General features: G+C 51.4%; 1 protein-coding gene across 1 annotated transcript; it reads right to left on the minus strand.

Annotated features, from left to right (window-relative positions):
* Window positions 1–1,021: 1,021 nt before the first annotated feature.
* TPP1 (tripeptidyl peptidase 1) lies at window positions 1,022–21,606 on the minus strand. The gene is made up of 13 exons (XM_075261156.1): window positions 21,522–21,606; window positions 19,395–19,475; window positions 15,188–15,327; window positions 11,528–11,678; window positions 11,072–11,193; window positions 9,239–9,417; window positions 7,427–7,625; window positions 7,061–7,249; window positions 5,914–5,986; window positions 5,693–5,813; window positions 5,452–5,610; window positions 2,364–2,498; window positions 1,022–1,845 (listed from the first exon to the last, which is right to left on the minus strand). The coding sequence occupies exons 1-13, from the start codon at window positions 21,530–21,532 to the stop codon at window positions 1,711–1,713; spliced, it is 1,695 nt and encodes a 564-aa protein (XP_075117257.1). The 5' UTR covers window positions 21,533–21,606; the 3' UTR covers window positions 1,022–1,710.
* Window positions 21,607–21,772: the final 166 nt, after the last annotated feature.

Here is a 21,772-nt window from a genome sequence, read left to right on the forward strand (position 1 = left end):
CCATCATGTTCCGATGATCTTCCCTCCTTTCTACGTGACCCCCAGCCTGTTCCGATGATCTCCCCTCCCTTCTACTTGACCCCTAACTGTTCCGATGATCTCCCCTCTCTTCTGTGACCCCCATCATGTTCCGATGATCTTCCCTCTCTTCTATGTGACCCCCATCATGTTCCGATGATCTCCCCTCCCTTCTAAGTGACCTCCCCTCTCTTCTATGTGACCCCATCATGTTCCGATGACCTCCCCTCTCTTCTATGTGACCCCCCATCATGTTCCGATGACCTCCCCTCTCTTCTAAGTGACCCCCCCATCATGTTCCGATGACCTCCCCTCCCTTTTATGTGACCCCCACCTGTTCCAATGATCTCCTCTTGATGTCTCTGCTCACCGCCCTGTGAGGACTCGGTTTAGGACTAGCACACGTGTAATCTGCTCAGCCTTAAAGAGATTCTCCAAGCAAATAAATTATTTTTAAAATAGGCTGGGGGAGGTAAAATCCGAAAAAACCCCTCCATCTCCTGACGTGTCCCCAGTGTGGCCCGGTCCTTTCTTGCCGGTTGTACCGTCCCGGATCCCCTTCCTCTGATTGGCCTCAGTGATGACATGAGGCAGATACTTCTACAGGCCGGACCATGGGGGGAGGCTTTGAGGCACCAAGGGAAGGAGAGTATGATTTTATTATTTTCTCTTCACCCCCGCCCAATTTAAAAAGTAATTTGGGTGTCCATTTTTGCTTGGACATCCCCAGTAGCTAATGGTACTATTCACCTGACCTCTGTGCCCTGCACCCCCCCATAGTTTTGGTGCCACAGTGGAGCAGCATTGGCATCGGGGTGCCCTCCATTATAATGGCCGGGGCTTCTCCACTGGTGATGTTCTATAATAAAAGCAATATCGGGGTTAATGTCACCACCATGGCGAAGCCTGGGAACATGTAGAGAAGGTGGAGGAATGCTGGTCCTTGTGGTACGTCGGTCTCACCAGTGCAAAGACTATAGTAACAGAAGAATAAGCTGCAAAGTGTAAGAAATCAAACATTTATTAGAATCGAACCCAAGAAGCCAGAGAGTTGTGCGGTTCGATTTCTAGGCTTGGCCACCCTCGTCCCACATACAGCTGTTGGAGTTCATAGGCTCATATTCAGAAAGTATATAGTGCCGCTATAAGGTGCATACCTGCACTCCCTGAGATCAGCGAAAGCATCAAGGAGAATCCTGAGACCCACCAGGAATCTGTCCAGATGTAAGGGGCGCCGGCAAGTATACGGGAACACGTGACCCCTGACGTGCCTAGAGACCATTATAAGGTCCAGGTCAATGGAGGGGAGGCTGGGATAATAATTCAGATGGAGGAGAATGGTGGCATTGATGGGGTAGGCTGCCATGGACGGAGTGAATGGAGTAGGGTGTCCCAGGATCAGGTCACACCTACTGAAATCGGTTGGGGGAGGTGTGGGGTGTGGATTTTGTTTTTGGAGGAGATTGACTTGTTCTCAGCCAAGTATAGGATATTTTATGCAGCACCTTATGAGGTGGGATGGACCTGGTTATGTCTACAGGCCCTTTACAAACCATCATGGAAACCCGTCCGCCCCTCTCACATCTGCCGCTGTCCATATCGGTCATTTCACCAGGACAATGTCATCACCACATAATTATCATGCCCAATTGTTTTTCGTCTTTGGTTCCTGATGGCCTCTGGAGGGGACATTCACAGTAATGACTTCAGGAGCTCCGGGTAGTTGGGTGTCCCCCAGCCGGTCACTGGGTCCCAGCTGGGAGATGCACAGAAACCTTGTGCTAGGACCACATCATCAAAGCAAGAGATGTGACATCCTTCAGTGACCTGCGGGTGAGAGGAGAAGGTAGAAGGTGTCACTAGGGAGATCAAACCTGGGATCAAGCCACAGAAGGATCAGCTTAGAAAACCAATGGTAAACTCTTCCAAATGTTAAAATTCTGAACCATTCCTGGTCCATGAGGTCTCCTATGGCTTCTGACCACTGCATTAGGACCTGGCTGCCGAGATCACGTGGTGGTGGATGACCCTTCATTGTAGTGACACCAAGGAGACCCACTGAGGGAATGGCCAAAATTTGTAGGAGAATATTAAGAAGCTGAAGAAATCCTGGAACTGAGAATCTGCTCTGGTGAATGGGGGTGGGGATGAGGGGCAGGTGGATTTCTGGAAATGTTTGTAAATCTGATCCAAGTCCTTTATCTGCGGAGCGGCCATCAGTCTTACATGACCAAGGGCAGCATGCTATAGAGACCATGAGGTCAGGCACCACCTATGGGCCCTACTGGACACACATGAACACGTCTTACAAGTGGTAACCCCAATAAAGAAATCCCACAACTTACATCATACAAGGCTTCAGTGCCATTCCCACGTAGACGATACAAGGCAGGGTTTAGGAAACCCAATGGGGAGAGACCTTTCTTTATTCGCTGGTCATTAATCAGAGCGAGAATTCCACCAAACACGGGAGTGGAGGCCTAAAGTGTGACATAATACAGAGGACAGTGATGTCATCATACACCGGACAAACAGCAAACTACCATGGATGAGAACCTCGCGCTGCCGCAACCCACTCCCTACCGACAGCACCACTGCCCATCAATACTGGCCACAGACTGGACCTTGGAGGTCTGCACCGATCAGGGGGCTGTACACCAAACACATGGGAGGCATCACCGACTGTAGAGGAGCTCACAGATGTCCAGAAGATGCCAACAGTAGACGTGTGCAGGTCATCGTGGATACCCAGGAGATGTAGAAGACATCCCTGAATGTAGAGGAGCTCATGGACACGCAGGAGATGTAGGAGGAGATGTACTGGATGTAGAGAATGTCATATCTAGAAGACGCCACCTTGCTTCACTGTCAGATGAGATATCAATGGACATACAGCTCCGCCTTCCTCTGTGACCTCGCCTCAGGTTGGTGGTCAGCTGTGACCTTGCCTCAGGTTGGTGGTCAGCTTCGCCTTCCTTTGTGACCTCGCCTCAGATTCGTGGTCAGCTCCGCCTTCCTCCGTGACCTCGCCTCAGATTGGTGGTCAGCTGTGACCTTGCCTCAGGTTGGTGGTCAGCTCCGCCTTCCTCTGTGACCTCGCCTCAGGTTGGTGGTCAGCTGTGACCTCGCCTCAGGTTGGTGGTCAGCTTTGCCTTCCTTTGTGACCTCGCCTCAGATTGGTGGTCAGCTGTGACCTCGCCTCAGGTTGGTGGTCAGCTCCGCCTTCCTCTGTGACCTCGCCTCAGGTTGGTGGTCAGCTGTGAGCTCGCCTCAGGTTGGTGGTCAGCTGTGAGCTCGCCTCAGGTTGGTGGTCAGCTGTGACCTCGCCTCAGGTTGGTGGTCAGCTGTGACCTCGCCTCAGGTTGGTGGTCAGCTGTGACCTCGCCTCAGGTTGGTGCTCAGCTGTGACCTCGCCTCAGGTTGGTGGTCAGCTCCGCCTTCCTCTGTGACCTCGCCTCAGGTTGGTGGTCAGCTGTGACCTCGCCTCAGGTTGGTGGTCAGCTCTGCCTTCCTCTATGACCTCGCCTCAGGTTGGTGGTCAGCTCCGCCTTCCTCTGTGACCTCGCCTCAGGTTGGTGGTCAGATGTGACCTTGCCTCAGGTTGGTGGTCAGCTTCGCCTTCCTTTGTGACCTCACCTCAGGTTGGTGGTCAGCTCTGCCTTCCTCTATGACCTCGCCTCAGGTTGGTGGTCAGCTCCGCCTTCCTCTATGACCTTGCCTCAGGTTGGTGGTCAGCTGTGACCTCGCCTCAGGTTGGTGGTCAGCTCTGCCTTCCTCTGTGACCTCGCCTCAGGTTGGTGGTCAGCTCCGCCTTCCTCTGTGACCTCGCCTCAGGTTGGTGGTCAGCTTTGCCTTCCTTTGTGACCTCGCCTCAGATTGGTGGTCAGCTGTGACCTCGCCTCAGGTTGGTGGTCAGCTCCGCCTTCCTCTGTGACCTCGCCTCAGGTTGGTGGTCAGCTGTGAGCTCGCCTCAGGTTGGTGGTCAGCTGTGAGCTCGCCTCAGGTTGGTGGTCAGCTGTGACCTCGCCTCAGGTTGGTGGTCAGCTGTGACCTCGCCTCAGGTTGGTGCTCAGCTGTGACCTCGCCTCAGGTTGGTGCTCAGCTGTGACCTCGCCTCAGGTTGGTGGTCAGCTCCGCCTTCCTCTATGACCTTGCCTCAGGTTGGTGGTCAGCTGTGACCTCGCCTCAGGTTGGTGGTCAGCTCCGCCTTCCTCTGTGACCTCGCCTCAGGTTGGTGGTCAGCTCCGCCTTCCTCTGTGACCTCGCCTCAGGTTGGTGGTCAGCTCCGCCTTCCTCTATGACCTTGCCTCAGGTTGGTGGTCAGCTGTGACCTCGCCTCAGGTTGGTGGTCAGCTCCGCCTTCCTCTATGACCTTGCCTCAGGTTGGTGGTCAGCTGTGACCTCGCCTCAGGTTGGTGGTCAGCTGTGACCTCGCCTCAGGTTGGTGGTCAGCTGTGACCTCGCCTCAGGTTGGTGGTCAGCTCCGCCTTCCTCCGTGACCTCACCTCAGGTTGGTGGTCAGCTCCGCCTTCCTCTATGACCTTGCCTCAGGTTGGTGGTCAGCTGTGACCTCGCCTCAGGTTGGTGGTCAGCTCCGCCTTCCTCTGTGACCTCGCCTCAGGTTGGTGGTCAGCTCCGCCTTCCTCTGTGACCTCGCCTCAGGTTGGTGGTCAGCTCCGCCTTCCTCTGTGACCTCGCCTCAGGTTGGTGGTCAGCTGTGAGCTCACCTCAGGTTGGTGGTCAGCTCCGCCTTCCTCTATGACCTCGCCCCAGGTTGGTAGTCAGCTCCACCTTCCTCTGTGACCTCGCCTCAGGTTGGTGGTCAGCTCCACCTTCCTCTATGACCTCGGCTCAGGTTGGTAGTCAGCTCCACCTTCCTCTGTGACCTCGCCTCAGGTTGGTGGTCAGCTCCGCCTTCCTCTGACTTCGCCTCAGGTTGGTGGTCAGCTCCGCCTTCCTCTGTGACTTCACCTCAGGTTGGTGGTCAGCTCCGCCTTCCTCTGTGACCTCACCTCAGGTTGATGGTCAGCTCCGCCTTCCTCTGTGACCTCGCCTCAGGTTGGTGGTCAGCTCCACCTTCCTCTGTGACCTCACCTCAGGTTGGTGGTCAGCTCCGCCTTCCTCTGTGATCTCACCTCAGGTTGGTGGTCAGCTCCGCCTTCCTCTGTGACCTCACCTCAGGTTGATGGTCAGCTCCGCCTTCCTCTGTGACCTCGCCTCAGGTTGGTGGTCAGCTCTGCTGACATACTCATAGTAATGGAGGTGTAGGAAGTAAATACTGGAAGGTAGAGAACTCTGCACAAGCATGACAGGGGCACGGGCCGTGGTTTGGAGGGTGGAGGCCCCACTGACATTCCCACATCTTTTCTAAACACAAAACCTGACACAAACCTGAGCATGATATGAATGGAAGGTCTGTCTGTAGATACTTACAGAGGTTCCTGACACCCAAGGTATTGGAACACGATTAGTTACCACCCAGTAGTTGTCAGACAGAGCTGCCACATCGGGGTATGCCCGTCCGCTGCGGTTGTAGTAACTCTCTGGTGGCATCTTCACTGATGACGTGAAATACTCTGATACTGCAGAAACCTTCAGGATATAGGAGGAGGAGGATGAATCGTACAACATCTCATCAATGAGCTACCGGGTCCGCGACATCGGGGCACCTTACCTGGTAGTCAGGCATAGGAAAAACATTGCTGAATCCTCCCCCGCTGATGTAGTCGGTCACCTCGTACGTAACCTGGAAAGGATTCTTAAAAGATGTTCCACCGACGGTAGTCACATACGGGCTGTGAAGAGAAAAAGTTGGGTCAGGATGGGCACATGGACCCCAGTCTGGTGGGGGTGCCACTGTATACCTGGCCTGTACGGCAGTCACCGCCCGCTCACCTGGATGCCGGGAAACTGGGACGGAAAACATTTCTGTCCTTAGAGACTTGTCTGCATCCGGCGCCGTCATCGCCTGGAAAATGATCAGAAAACTTGTCATAAACAGAATTATTAGAAGCCACGTATCCCGAGGAGCCCGGAATTATTTAACCATTCGGGTACCGCAGCGTTTGTGTCTGCAGTATTGATATCATCAGGTCACATGTCCTATAATAGTGATGTGGACGGAGATTTGTGAGGTCTTACCGAGGACTACGTGCAATAAGTAGATAAGGTCATCAGGATCTCACTGACTGCAGAGGTGTAAGCTGGAGCACGGCCGGGGATAGGGGCTTCAGAGGGGCTGCACCACTGGTGGAATGGTGCACAATATGGCACCCACCTGGCCACACCACCCCTCTCACAAACGGGAGACACCGGGCCCTTGATGTAACTTCTGTACCAAGACAGTATGTGCTACAGCAACAAGCAGACCCTGCAATTCAGCTGGTGCCATGCAAGCAACGATTGGAGCCCTATCGAGTCAGGGGTGCTAATGTGCAGACCAGGCCATGCGTGGAGACCTCCAATTAGCAAGCCGCTCCTCTCCTGACAACTGTACAAGCTCCACTCGCAACCACAGTGTCCTAAATATTGTGCCCCACCCCCTCTTAGGTAACCTGGTCAACCCCTGGCACCGGTGGTTTGCTGCACAAGAGCGCAACACACAACCTCGGCGGTGCAACATCTCCATTCCAGTTATCAAAAGGTATCGTGAGATCCGGCTTCCAAAAACCTCCCAAAGCTCAGGATGAGCTGCACCGGCTGAAGGTGTCCAACAGTGTGAACAGTGACTTATGTCTTCCCTGCCTGTCAGGTGCATGTCCTACAAGTGGTGGCATGCCTTTGTGGCACCTCCGCCCTGGTTTCCTGCTTGCCTAGACTATCAGCAGAACATTTCAGGCCTGCAGAGCATTACAGACAAACAAGGACCACTGAGCCAATCCTCACTCCACTGCAAAGATAGAGGTGGAGAAGAGCCCAAGCTGCCATATTACTCCTCTGTGTCACCTGGTGCCTGTTTAATGGTCTCTTCATGATGGCTACCTCACTACACGAGACTCCACATATGATGAGAGTTGTAGTACAACCCGTAGTGTTTGGTTACCTGATGCAAATAGGATTGTGAGGCCCCGAGCAGCCGCCTTCATGAACTCCACATTGATTCTTTGCATATAAGCCACAGACAGACTGTCCTCATCATCGCCATAACTGATGGTATGGATCCAGGGGATGGAGGACATGTTACTCAGCAGTAGAATCCAGTCTAAGAATGGTTCCTGGGACTCATGGCGACCTGTGAAGATCCAGCACATTAGTGGCCCTGTCTACCGTAGACATTGAATAGATGCTACACATGGGCTTGGAGGAGTCTTCAGATTTAGTGATAATCTGCACAAAAACTGTTCCATAAGGTTTGTCTAGTGACGCCCAAAAACATGAGCTCAAAGTAGGAGACCCACAATGGACTTACCAGGGTTGCTGAACACCCAGGTGGAGATGTTGGCCCCCATACTCATGATGTACTCCACATCTAGGCTGGCCTCCAGTCCGGCCCGTCCTCCTCCCTGGTCCCCAACCACATGGTCCACCTCCAGGTGGTGATCAAAACTTTTTCCAAATAGGGTCATAAACTCTGAGAGGTCGGCAGGATGGAAATACTGCTCTAAAAACTGAGAAGAAAGCCATCAATATAGGAGACTGTGACCGCCCTGGCCGGTCTGTCAGTCACACCCAAAGTGTCCATAGATTTATTAGGACTACATCATATTTCATGAGATCAAAGGGGGTCCATCTATACTAGGATCAAACATTGGTCGTTCTTATACTTGTGACATCCTGGTAGTAGAGGAAGGCCGACCTAACCCTATCGGGAGATCTCCTACATGGAACTTTCTTCTCCTCTGATCTCAGCGCAGACAATACTGTCACCAGCCTCTGTATTGTGAGCAGTGGACATTGTCCGGCCGTGTATATTGTCCCGTGTGGCTCGTGTCCACTCTGCTTACTGTTCAGCTTTAGTGATGAGCTGGACCTCATCTCTCTCACCTGGAGAAACCCGGGAACACTTTGAGAATAATGTTCTTTGATTTCTCCAGTGCGTTCAACACCATTCAGCCAGGGCTACTGAAGGAGAAGCTGAACTTTGGTGGAAGGACCATCACCTGTCCTACTGGATCCTAGACTAGCTGACAACCCACCCTCAGTATGTGAGAGCCCAGGACGGTGTGTCCGACACTGTGATCTGTAGTACGGGGGCACCACAAGGTACAGTTCTTGCCCCATTTCTCTTCACACTGTACACGGCTGACTTTAGGCACAACTCCTCCAGCTGTTACTTACAGAAGTCCTCCGATGACTCTGCTATAGTCGGCCTTATCACTGATGGCGACGATAGGGAATACAGAGACTTATACCGGGACTGTGTGGACTGGGGCCAGCGGAACCAGCTCAGGATTAATGCTGGGAAGACCAAGGAGATGGTGGTGGACTTTAGCAAGCGGAGAGGTGCCCCGACCCCGGTGGAGATCCAGGGGACATGTATTGAGATAGTCAGGACCTATAAGTATCTGGGCATGATCCTCAACAATAAACTAGACTGGGCTGATCACCTGGAGGCGCTGCACAGAAAGGGCCACAGCAGACTCTACCTGCTCAGGAGGCTGAGGGCCGGGGGTCCAGGGGACACTTCTTAGGGCCTTCTTCAACTCTGTGGTTGCTTCAGCCATCTTTTTCGGTGTGGCCTGCTGGGGGCGCTGTATACCAGCCAGGGACAGAAATAGACTTGTCAGGCTGATCAGGAGGGCCAGCTCTGTCCTGGGGAGCCCCTTGGACCCAGTACAGGTGGTGGGTGACAGAAGGAGACTGTCCGTGGTGACCTCCATGCTGGAGAACAAATCCCACCCCATGTATGGGACCCTGATGGGACTTGGCAGCACTGTAAGCGACCGTCTGCTTCACCCCAAGTTTGAGAAGGAGCTATCGCAGGTCCTTCCTTCCAACCGCGACCAGGCTGTATAATCTACATCAGACCAAGCGCAGACACTCCACACAGAGAACTAATGACTATGAATGTCTTCCTTCTTTCTTCTTCTCCTCCTTAGCTGCTATGGCCTCCTGGTATATCTTCTCTCCTCAGTCTGTGTGTCCTGTAATATATTGCTGTGTATTATCCTGTACCTGTATTACTAGGCTGCTGTAACATGCTGAGTATCCGCACTGTGCGACTATTACAGGATTATCTTATCTTATCTGGTCAGGGAGTAAGTATGGAGGACATAGATACCTGAGCACAGGCCTGGCTGTTGTTCGGATGGGTCCCGACGTCACTGGCGGACAGGTTGTATCTTTGACGTAAGACAGATGGGGTGACGCCCATGTGAAACCCTGCGGTCACTTCATACTGCTTGCCCTTTGCTCGTCTTAGTACTTCCCGCTCTTTTGGAAATCGATGAAGTCCCCCAACTGAAAAGAGACAGGGTGAAAGATATGCAAATATCCATATATACCACCAATCCTGTCTGTGTCTATATATGTGACCGTCTATCCTCCCCGTATACAGTGACAGGTGACAGTCTATCCTCCCCGTATACAGTGACGGGTGACAGTCTATCCTCCTCAGTGACAGGTGACCGTCTATCCTCCTCAGTGACGGGTGACAGTCTATCCTCCTGTACAGTGACGGGTGACAGTCTATCCTCCTCAGTGACGGGTGACAGTCTATCCTCCCCGTATACAGTGACAGGTGACCGTCTATCCTCCTCAGTGACGGGTGACAGTCTATCCTCCTGTACAGTGACGGGTGACAGTCTATCCTCCTCAGTGACGGGTGACAGTCTATCCTCCTGTACAGTGACAGGTGACAGTCTATCCTCCTCAGTGACGGGTGACAGTCTATCCTCCTCCTGTACAGTGACAGGTGACAGTCTATCCTCCTCAGTGACGGGTGACAGTCTATCCTCCCCGTATACAGTGACAGGTGACCGTCTATCCTCCTCAGTGACGGGTGACAGTCTATCCTCCTGTACAGTGACGGGTGACAGTCTATCCTCCTCAGTGACGGGTGACAGTCTATCCTCCTGTACAGTGACAGGTGACAGTCTATCCTCCTCAGTGACGGGTGACAGTCTATCCTCCTCCTGTACAGTGACAGGTGACAGTCTATCCTCCTCAGTGACAGGTAACCGTCTATCCTCCCCTGTACAGTGACAGGTGACCATCTATCCTCCCCCTGTACAGTGACAGGTGACAGTCTATCCTCCTCAGTGACAGGTGACCCTCTATCCTCCCCTGTACAGTGACAGGTGACCGTCTATCCTCCCCCTGTACAGTGACAGGTGACAGTCTATCCTCCTCAGTGACGGGTGACAGTCTATCCTCCTCCTGTACAGTGACAGGTGACAGTCTATCCTCCTCAGTGACGGGTGACAGTCTATCCTCCCCGTATACAGTGACAGGTGACCGTCTATCCTCCTCAGTGACGGGTGACAGTCTATCCTCCTGTACAGTGACGGGTGACAGTCTATCCTCCTCAGTGACGGGTGACAGTCTATCCTCCTGTACAGTGACAGGTGACAGTCTATCCTCCTCAGTGACGGGTGACAGTCTATCCTCCTCCTGTACAGTGACAGGTGACAGTCTATCCTCCTCAGTGACAGGTAACCGTCTATCCTCCCCTGTACAGTGACAGGTGACCATCTATCCTCCCCCTGTACAGTGACAGGTGACAGTCTATCCTCCTCAGTGACAGGTGACCCTCTATCCTCCCCTGTACAGTGACAGGTGACCGTCTATCCTCCCCCTGTACAGTGACAGGTGACAGTCTATCCTCCTCAGTGACGGGTGACAGTCTATCCTCCTCCTGTACAGTGACAGGTGACCGTCTATCCTCCTCCTCAGTGACAGGTAACCATCTATCCTCCCCCTGTACAGTGACAGGTGACCGTCTATCCTCCTCAGTGACAGGTGACCCTCTATCCTCCCCTGTACAGTGACAGGTGACAGTCTATCCTCCTCAGTGACAGGTGACAGTCTATCCTCAGTGACAGTCTATCCTCCTCAGTGACGGGTGACAGTCTCTCCTCCCTCCATTCATCAGTTTTTCTCCCCAGTAACTTACCGAAGTCGATGTGCGGGGCCACGTCTGGATCCAGCGAGTACGGGGAGCGAGACCTGACTATGCTCTTGTCTCCCTTCAGGTATCGGACCAGTCGGGCTCCGGGCAGGAGTTCCTCTGCCGTTCTGTAACAGGAGGTGGAGATAATGTGATGAGTAGGTTTTGGGCTGCCCCTCGAGGGCCGTGGTTGGGGGGGCTCATTCTCATTGTACCTTCCTCTTCAGAGTTTTCCTTCTTATATCCATCAGTGCCCCCGTGCGTCTTGTAAGGAGTGGACCATAGATTGGGCAGCATAGCCAAAACCCCAAGCCCCACCCCCCACCCTCTATGGCTGCGGGGCCACTGTCCATCTGTATGGTACATACTACCTCAGGTCATTACAGGACTTACTGCATGACCCTTCCCTTCTATCCTGTCTAGCGCCCACTACCCACAGGGTGACCCTGGCACAGGGCTGACCTGGCATCTGTTTGGCACTGTAAGAAATCTCCGGTCACAATACTATCACAATTCAGGATTCCGTGTTTCTCCAGCCACGTCCTGACGGTTCTCATCGTTTCATCTGATGGCTGTACGAGGGATCGGAGCTCCTCCAGGGACAGGAACAAACCTGCAGAGGACACCAGAGAAGACGCCATTTACACATTGTGCAGCGAAGGTCCAGAGATGTTATGTGGGAGTGTATGGTGACAGCAACCGGAACAATGGGATGGCCATAACAAGGGAGTGTAGGGTGACGGCAGCCGGAACACTGGGATGGCCATAACAAGGGAGTGTAGGGTGACGGCAGCCGGAACACTGGGATGGCCATAACAAGGGAGTGTAGGGTGACGGCAGCCGGAACAATGGGATGGCCACAATAAGGGAGTGTAAGGTGACAGCAACCGGAACAATGGGATGGCCATAACAAGGGAGTGTAGGGTGACGGCAGCCGGAACACTGGGATGGCCATAACAAGGGAGTGTATGGTGACAACAGCCGGAACACTGGGATGGCCATAAGAAGGGAGTGTATGGTGACAGCAACCGGAACAATGGGATGGCCATAAGAAGGGAGTGTAGGGTGACAGCAACCGGAACAATGGGATGGCCATAACAAGGGAGTGTAGGGTGACAGCAACCGGAACAATGGGATGGCCATAACAAGGGAGTGTAGGGTGACGGCAGCCGGAACACTGGGATGGCCACAATAAGGGAGTGTAAGGTGACAGCAACCGGAACAATGGGATGGCCATAACAAGGGAGTGTAGGGTGACGGCAGCCGGAACACTGGGATGGCCATAAGAAGGGAGTGTAGGGTGACGGCAGCCGGAACAATGGGATGGCCATAACAAGGGAGTGTAGGGTGACGGCAGCCGGAACACTGGGATGGCCATAAGAAGGGAGTGTAGGGTGACAGCAACCGGAACACTGGGATGGCCATAACAAGGGAGTGTATGGTGACAGCAACCGGAACAATGGGATGGCCATAACAAGGGAGTGTATGGTGACAGCAACCGGAACACTGGGATGGCCATAACAAGGGAGTGTATGGTGACAGCAACCGGAACAATGGGATGGCCATAACAAGGGAGTGTAGGGTGACGGCAGCCGGAACACTGGGATGGCCACAATAAGGGAGTGTAAGGTGACAGCAACCGGAACAATGGGATGGCCACAATAAGGGAGTGTATGGTGACAGCAACCGGAACAATGGGATGGCCATAACAAGGGAGTGTAGGGTGACGGCAGCCGGAACACTGGGATGGCCACAATAAGGGAGTGTAAGGTGACAGCAACCGGAACAATGGGATGGCCACAATAAGGGAGTGTATGGTGATAACAGCCGAACACTGGGATGGCCACAATAAGGGAGTGTATGGTGACAGCAGCCGGAACACTGGGATGGTCATAACAAGGGAGTGTATGGTGACAACAGCCGGAACACTGGGATGGCCACAATAAGGGAGTGTATGGTGACAACAGCCGGAACACTGGGATGGCCACAATAAGGGAGTGTATGGTGACAACAGCTGGAACATTGGGATGGCCATAAGAAGGGAGTGTATGGTGACAACAGCCGGAACACTGGGACGTCCATCACAAGGGAGTGTATGGTGACAGCAGCCGGAACACTGGGATGGCCATAACAAGGGAGTGTATGGTGACAGCAGCCAGAACACTGGGATGGCCATAACAAGGGAGTGTATGGTGACAGCAACCGGAACAATGGGACAACGAACACAAGGGAGTGTATGGTGACAGCAACCGGAACACTAGGATGGCCATAACAAGGGAGTGTATGGTGACAGCAGCCAGAACACTGGGATGGCCATAACAAGGGAGTGTATGGTGACAGCAACCAGAACAATGGGACAACGAACACAAGGGAGTGTATGGTGACAGCAACCAGAACACTGGGATGGCCATAACAAGGGAGTGTATGGTGACAACAGCCGGAACATTGGGATGGCCATAACAAATGAGTGTATGGTGACAGCAGCCGGAACACTGGGATGGCCATAACAAGGGAGTGTATGGTGACAACAGCCGGAACATTGGGATGGCCATAACAAGGGAGTGTATGGTGACAGCAACCAGAACAATGGGACAACGAACACAAGGGAGTGTATGGTGACAGCAGCCGGAACACTGGGATGGCCATAACAAGGGAGTGTATGGTGACAGCAACCAGAACAATGGGACAACGAACACAAGGGAGTGTATGGTGACAGCAGCCGGAACACTGGGATGGCCATAACAAGGGAGTGTATGGTGACAGCAACCGGAACACTGGGATGGCCATAACAAGGGAGTGTAGGGTGACAGCAGCCGGAACACTGGGATGGCCATAACAAGGGAGTGTATGGTGACAACAGCCGGAACACTGGGATGGCCACAACAAGGGAGTGTATGGTGACAACAGCTGGAACACTGGGATGGCCACAACAAGGGAGTGTAGGGTGACAGCAACCGGAACACTGGGATGGCCATAACAAGGGAGTGTATGGTGACAGCAGCCGGAACACTGGGATGGCCATAACAAGGGAGTGTATGGTGACAGCAGCCAGAACACTGGGATGGCCATAACAAGGGAGTGTATGGTGACAACAGCCGGAACATTGGGATGGCCATAACAAGGGAGTGTATGGTGACAACAGCCAGAACACTGGGATGGCCATAACAAGGGAGTGTATGGTGACAGCAACCGGAACACTGGGATGGCCATAACAAGGGAGTGTATGGTGACAGCAGCCGGAACACTGGGATGGCCATAACAAGGGAGTGTATGGTGACAACAGCCGGAACATTGGGATGGCCATAACAAGGGAGTGTATGGTGACAGCAGCCAGAACACTGGGATGGCCATAACAAGGGAGTGTATGGTGACAGCAGCCGGAACACTGGGATGGCCATAACAAGGGAGTGTATGGTGACAGCAGCCGGAACACTGGGATGGCCATAACAAGGGAGTGTATGGTGACAGCAACCGGAACAATGGGACAACGAACACAAGGGAGTGTATGGTGACAGCAGCCGGAACACTGGGATGGCCATAACAAGGGAGTGTATGGTGACAGCAACCGGAACACTGGGATGGCCATAACAAGGGAGTGTATGGTGACAGCAGCCGGAACACTGGGATGGCCATAACAAGGGAGTGTATGGTGACAACAGCCGGAACATTGGGATGGCCATAACAAGGGAGTGTATGGTGACAGCAGCCAGAACACTGGGATGGCCATAACAAGGGAGTGTATGGTGACAGCAGCCGGAACACTGGGATGGCCATAACAAGGGAGTGTATGGTGACAGCAGCCGGAACACTGGGATGGCCATAACAAGGGAGTGTATGGTGACAGCAGCCGGAACACTGGGATGGCCATAACAAGGGAGTGTATGGTGACAGCAGCCGGAACACTGGGATGGCCATAACAAGGGAGTGTATGGTGACAGCAGCCGGAACACTGGGATGGCCATAACAAGGGAGTGTAGGGTGACAGCAGCCCATAGTGGGGGTAATCCATCACCATAGTGGGGGCCGCTCATTACCATAGTGGGGGTCGCCCATCACCATAGTGGGGGCCGCCCATCACCATAGTGGGGGTCGCCCATCACCATAGTGGGGGCCGCTCATTACCATAGTGGGGGGAATCGGGGTCCGACAGCACATTCACAAGGGCTTCCAACTTTTTCACATTCTGCTGCCTTAGAGCAAAGGTCAGGATGACGGGGTCAGTGCGGGAGAGACGTTGTGCGGGAAGCCACCCATCAGGGACCCTACAGGAGACAAAGGGTTAATACTCAGGAAGACGAGACTGGGGTGGAGGGAAGGTACCAGGATAGTCACAGTGGTATATATGTATACTATTATGTACAGGTATACAGAGGATAGTCAGGGCTGTGTATATACTATTATGTACAGGTATACAGAGGATAGTCAGGGCTGTGTATATACTATCATGTACAGGTATACAGAGGATAGTCAGGGCTGTGTATATACTATCGTGTACAGGTATACAGAGGATAGTCAGGGCTGTGTATATACTATCATGTACAGGTATACAGAGGATAGTCAGGGCTGTGTATATACTAGTATGTACAGGTATACAGAGGATAGTCAGGGCTGTGTATATACTATCATGTACAGGTATACAGAGGATAGTCAGGGCTGTGTATATACTATCATGTACAGGTATACAGAGGATAGTCAGGGCTGTGTATATACTAGTATGTACAGGTATACAGAGGATAGTCAGGGCTGTGTATATACTATCATGTACAGGTATACAGAGGATAGTCAGGGCTGTGTATATACTATTATGTACAGGTATACAGAGGATAGTCAGGGCTGTGTATATACTATCGTGTACAGGTATACAGAGGATAGTCAGGGCTGTGTATATACTAGTATGTACAGGTATACAGAGGATAGTCAGGGCTGTGTATATACTATCATGTACAGGTATACAGAGGATAGTCAGGGCTGTGTATATACTATCATGTACAGGTATACAGAGGATAGTCAGGGCTGTGTATATACTAGTATGTACAGGTATACAGAGGATAGTCAGGGCTGTGTATATACTATCATGTACAGGTATACAGAGGATAGTCAGGGCTGTGTATATACTATCATGTACAGGTATACAGAGGATAGTCAGGGCTGTGTATATACTATCATGTACAGGTATACAGAGGATAGTCAGGGCTGTGTATATACTATCATGTACAGGTATACAGAGGATAGTCAGGGCTGTGTATATACTATCGTGTACAGGTATACAGAGGATAGTCAGGGCTGTGTATATACTATCGTGTACAGGTATACAGAGGATAGTCAGGGCTGTGTATATACTATCGTGTACAGGTATACAGAGGATAGTCAGGGCTGTGTATATACTATCATGTACAGGTATACAGAGGATAGTCAGGGCTGTGTATATACTATCATGTACAGGTATACAGAGGATAGTCAGGGCTGTGTATATACTATCATGTACAGGTATACAGAGGATAGTCAGGGCTGTGTATATACTATCATATACAGGTATACAGAGGATAGTCAGGGCTGTGTATATACTATCATGTACAGGTATACAGAGGATAGTCAGGGCTGTGTATATACTATCATGTACAGGTATACAGAGGATAGTCAGGGCTGTGTATATACTAGTATGTACAGGTATACAGAGGATAGTCAGGGCTGTGTATATACTATCGTGTACAGGTATACAGAGGATAGTCAGGGCTGTGTATATACTATCATGTACAGGTATACAGAGGATAGTCAGGGCTGTGTATATACTATCGTGTACAGGTATACAGAGGATAGTCAGGGCTGTGTATATACTATCATGTACAGGTATACAGAGGATAGTCAGGGCTGTGTATATACTAGTATGTACAGGTATACAGAGGATAGTCAGGGCTGTGTATATACTATCGTGTACAGGTATACAGAGGATAGTCAGGGCTGTGTATATACTATCATGTACAGGTATACAGAGGATAGTCAGGGCTGTGTATATACTATCATGTACAGGTATACAGAGGATAGTCAGGGCTGTGTATATACTATCATGTACAGGTATACAGAGGATAGTCAGGGCTGTGTATATACTATCGTGTACAGGTATACAGAGGATAGTCAGGGCTGTGTATATACTATCGTGTACAGGTATACAGAGGATAGTCAGGGCTGTGTATATACTATCATGTACAGGTATACAGAGGATAGTCAGGGCTGTGTATATACTATCGTGTACAGGTATACAGAGGATAGTCAGGGCTGTGTATATACTATCATGTACAGGTATACAGAGGATAGTCAGGGCTGTGTATATACTATCGTGTACAGGTATACAGAGGATAGTCAGGGCTGTGTATATACTATCATGTACAGGTATACAGAGGATAGTCAGGGCTGTGTATATACTAGTATGTACAGGTATACAGAGGATAGTCAGGGCTGTGTATATACTATCATGTACAGGTATACAGAGGATAGTCAGGGCTGTGTATATACTATCGTGTACAGGTATACAGAGGATAGTCAGGGCTGTGTATATACTATCATGTACAGGTATACAGAGGATAGTCAGGGCTGTGTATATACTAGTATGTACAGGTATACAGAGGATAGTCAGGGCTGTGTATATACTATCGTGTACAGGTATACAGAGGATAGTCAGGGCTGTGTATATACTATCATGTACAGGTATACAGAGGATAGTCAGGGCTGTGTATATACTATCATGTACAGGTATACAGAGGATAGTCAGGGCTGTGTGTATACTATCATGTACAGGTATACAGAGGATAGTCAGGGCTGTGTATATACTATCGTGTACAGGTATACAGAGGATAGTCAGGGCTGTGTATATACTAGTATGTACAGGTATACAGAGGATAGTCAGGGCTGTGTATATACTAGTATGTACAGGTATACAGAGGATAGTCAGGGCTGTGTATATACTATCATGTACAGGTATACAGAGGATAGTCAGGGCTGTGTATATACTATCATGTACAGGTATACAGAGGATAGTCAGGGCTGTGTATATACTATCGTGTACAGGTATACAGAGGATAGTCAGGGCTGTGTATATACTATCATATACAGGTATACAGAGGATAGTCAGGGCTGTGTATATACTATCATGTACAGGTATACAGAGGATAGTCAGGGCTGTGTATATACTATCATGTACAGGTATACAGAGGATAGTCAGGGCTGTGTATATACTATCATGTACAGGTATACAGAGGATAGTCAGGGCTGTGTATATACTATCATGTACAGGTATACAGAGGATAGTCAGGGCTGTGTATATACTAGTATGTACAGGTATACAGAGGATAGTCAGGGCTGTGTATATACTAGTATGTACAGGTATACAGAGGATAGTCAGGGCTGTGTATATACTATCGTGTACAGGTATACAGAGGATAGTCAGGGCTGTGTATATACTATCGTGTACAGGTATACAGAGGATAGTCAGGGCTGTGTATATACTATCATATACAGGTATACAGAGGATAGTCAGGGCTGTGTATATACTATCATGTACAGGTATACAGAGGATAGTCAGGGCTGTGTATATACTATCATGTACAGGTATACAGAGGATAGTCAGGGCTGTGTATATACTATCATGTACAGGTATACAGAGGATAGTCAGGGCTGTGTATATACTATCATGTACAGGTATACAGAGGATAGTCAGGGCTGTGTATATACTATCATGTACAGGTATACAGAGGATAGTCAGGGCTGTGTATATACTATCATGTACAGGTATACAGAGGATAGTCAGGGCTGTGTATATACTAGTATGTACAGGTATACAGAGGATAGTCAGGGCTGTGTATATACTATCGTGTACAGGTATACAGAGGATAGTCAGGGCTGTGTATATACTATCATGTACAGGTATACAGAGGATAGTCAGGGCTGTGTATATACTATCATGTACAGGTATACAGAGGATAGTCAGGGCTGTGTATATACTATCATGTACAGGTATACAGAGGATAGTCAGGGCTGTGTATATACTATCATGTACAGGTATACAGAGGATAGTCAGGGCTGTGTATATACTAGTATGTACAGGTATACAGAGGATAGTCAGAGCTGTGTATATACTATCATGTACAGGTATACAGAGGATAGTCAGGGCTGTGTATATACTATCGTGTACAGGTATACAGAGGATAGTCAGGGCTGTGTATATACTATCATGTACAGGTATACAGAGGATAGTCAGGGCTGTGTATATACTATCGTGTACAGGTATACAGAGGATAGTCACTGCACCATGCTTACACTGGGGGGCAGCACTGACCTGAGACTTTGGTCGGGCTCCGGGTAGAATCCACATTCTGCGATGTTCAGTTTAATCCCAACGAGAACGAAGAGAAAGAACCTGCTCAGGAGCAGAACATTGTAAGGACGTAGAAATGTCCGGCAACATGGTCATACCGGGGGCCACACTATGATACCGGGGGCCACACTATGATACCGGGGGCCACACATCTCCTCCTCCTAGGACACTATGATACCGGGGGCCACACATCTCCTCCTAGGACACTATGATACCGGGGGCCACACATCTCCTCCTAGGACACTATGATACCGGGGGCCACGCATCTCCTCCTAGGACACTATGATACCGGAGGCCACGCATCTCCTCCTAGGACACTATGATACCGGGGGCCACACATCTCCTCCTAGGACACTATGATACCGGGGGCCACGCATCTCCTCCTAGGACACTATGATACCGGGGGCCACACATCTCCTCCTCCTAGGACACTATGATACCGGGGGCCACACATCTCCTCCTAGGACACTATGATACCGGGGGCCACACATCTCCTCCTAGGACACTATGATACCGGGGGCCACACATCTCCTCCTCCTAGGACACTATGATACCGGAGGCCACGCATCTCCTCCTAGGACACTATGATACCGGGGGCCACACATCTCCTCCTAGGACACTATGATACCGGGGGCCACACATCTCCTCCTCCTAGGACACTATGATACCGGGGGCCACGCATCTCCTCCTAGGACACTATGATACCGGGGGCCACACATCTCCTCCTCCTAGGACACTATGATACCGGGGGCCACACATCTCCTCCTCCTAGGACACTATGATACCGGGGGCCACACATCTCCTCCTCCTAGGACACTATGATACCGGGGGCCACACATCTCCTCCTCCTAGGACACTATGATACCGGGGGCCACACATCTCCTCCTCCTAGGACACTATGATACCGGGGGCCACGCATCTCCTCCTCCTAGGACACTATGATACCGGGGGCCACACATCTCCTCCTCCTAGGACACTATGATACCGGGGGCCACGCATCTCCTCCTCCTAGGACACTATGATACCGGGGGCCACACATCTCCTCCTCCTAGGACACTATGATACCGGGGGCCACACATCTCCTCCTCCTAGGACACTATGATACCGGGGGCCACACATCTCCTCCTCCTAGGACACTATGATACCGGAGGCCACGCATCTCCTCCTAGGACACTATGATACCGGGGGCCACGCATCTCCTCCTCCTAGGACACTATGATACCGGGGGCCACACATCTCCTCCTCCTAGGACACTATGATACCGGGGGCCACACATCTCCTCCTCCTAGGACACTATGATACCGGGGGCCACACATCTCCTCCTAGGACACTATGATACCGGGGGCCACACATCTCCTCCTCCTAGGACACTATGATACCGGGGGCCACACATCTCCTCCTCCTAGGACACTATGATACCGGGGGCCACACATCTCCTCCTCCTAGGACACTATGATACCGGGGGCCACACATCTCCTCCTCCTAGGACACTATGATACCGGGGGCCACGCATCTCCTCCTCCTAGGACACTATGATACCGGGGGCCACACATCTCCTCCTCCTAGGACACTATGATACCGGGGGCCACGCATCTCCTCCTCCTAGGACACTATGATACCGGGGGCCACACATCTCCTCCTCCTAGGACACTATGATACCGGGGGCCACACATCTCCTCCTCCTAGGACACTATGATACCGGGGGCCACACATCTCCTCCTCCTAGGACACTATGATACCGGGGGCCACACATCTCCTCCTCCTAGGACACTATGATACCGGGGGCCACACATCTCCTCCTAGGACACTATGATACCGGAGGCCACGCATCTCCTCCTCCTAGGACACTATGATACCGGGGGCCACACATCTCCTCCTCCTAGGACACTATGATACCGGGGGCCACGCATCTCCTCCTCCTAGGACACTATGATACCGGGGGCCACACATCTCCTCCTCCTAGGACACTATGATACCGGGGGCCACACATCTCCTCCTCCTAGGACACTATGATACCGGGGGCCACACTCCTCTCTCGGGGCCCCTTGTGTTTGTAGACATGGACAGACACATTAGTTACATTGTTACCTGCGCTCCATGTCGCCGCTCTCTGCAGATTGTCAGCCTGTTACATTGTATCTGTGTCCTCTGTCCCCTCCCTTTTGGGTGTGAGTCATGTGACTGTCAGCTGACTGTCCTCCCCTCCCCCGCCTGTCCTGCACAGTAATCACAAGACTCTGTATACAGGACCCCTATACACTATATACAGGGTTATATCACATGCCCTTATATATCCTCTATATATCACAGGACCCCTATACACTATATACAGGGTTATG

This window comes from Leptodactylus fuscus, assembly GCF_031893055.1.
Source record: "Leptodactylus fuscus isolate aLepFus1 chromosome 2 unlocalized genomic scaffold, aLepFus1.hap2 SUPER_2_unloc_1, whole genome shotgun sequence".
Taxonomy (NCBI): domain Eukaryota; kingdom Metazoa; phylum Chordata; class Amphibia; order Anura; family Leptodactylidae; genus Leptodactylus; species Leptodactylus fuscus.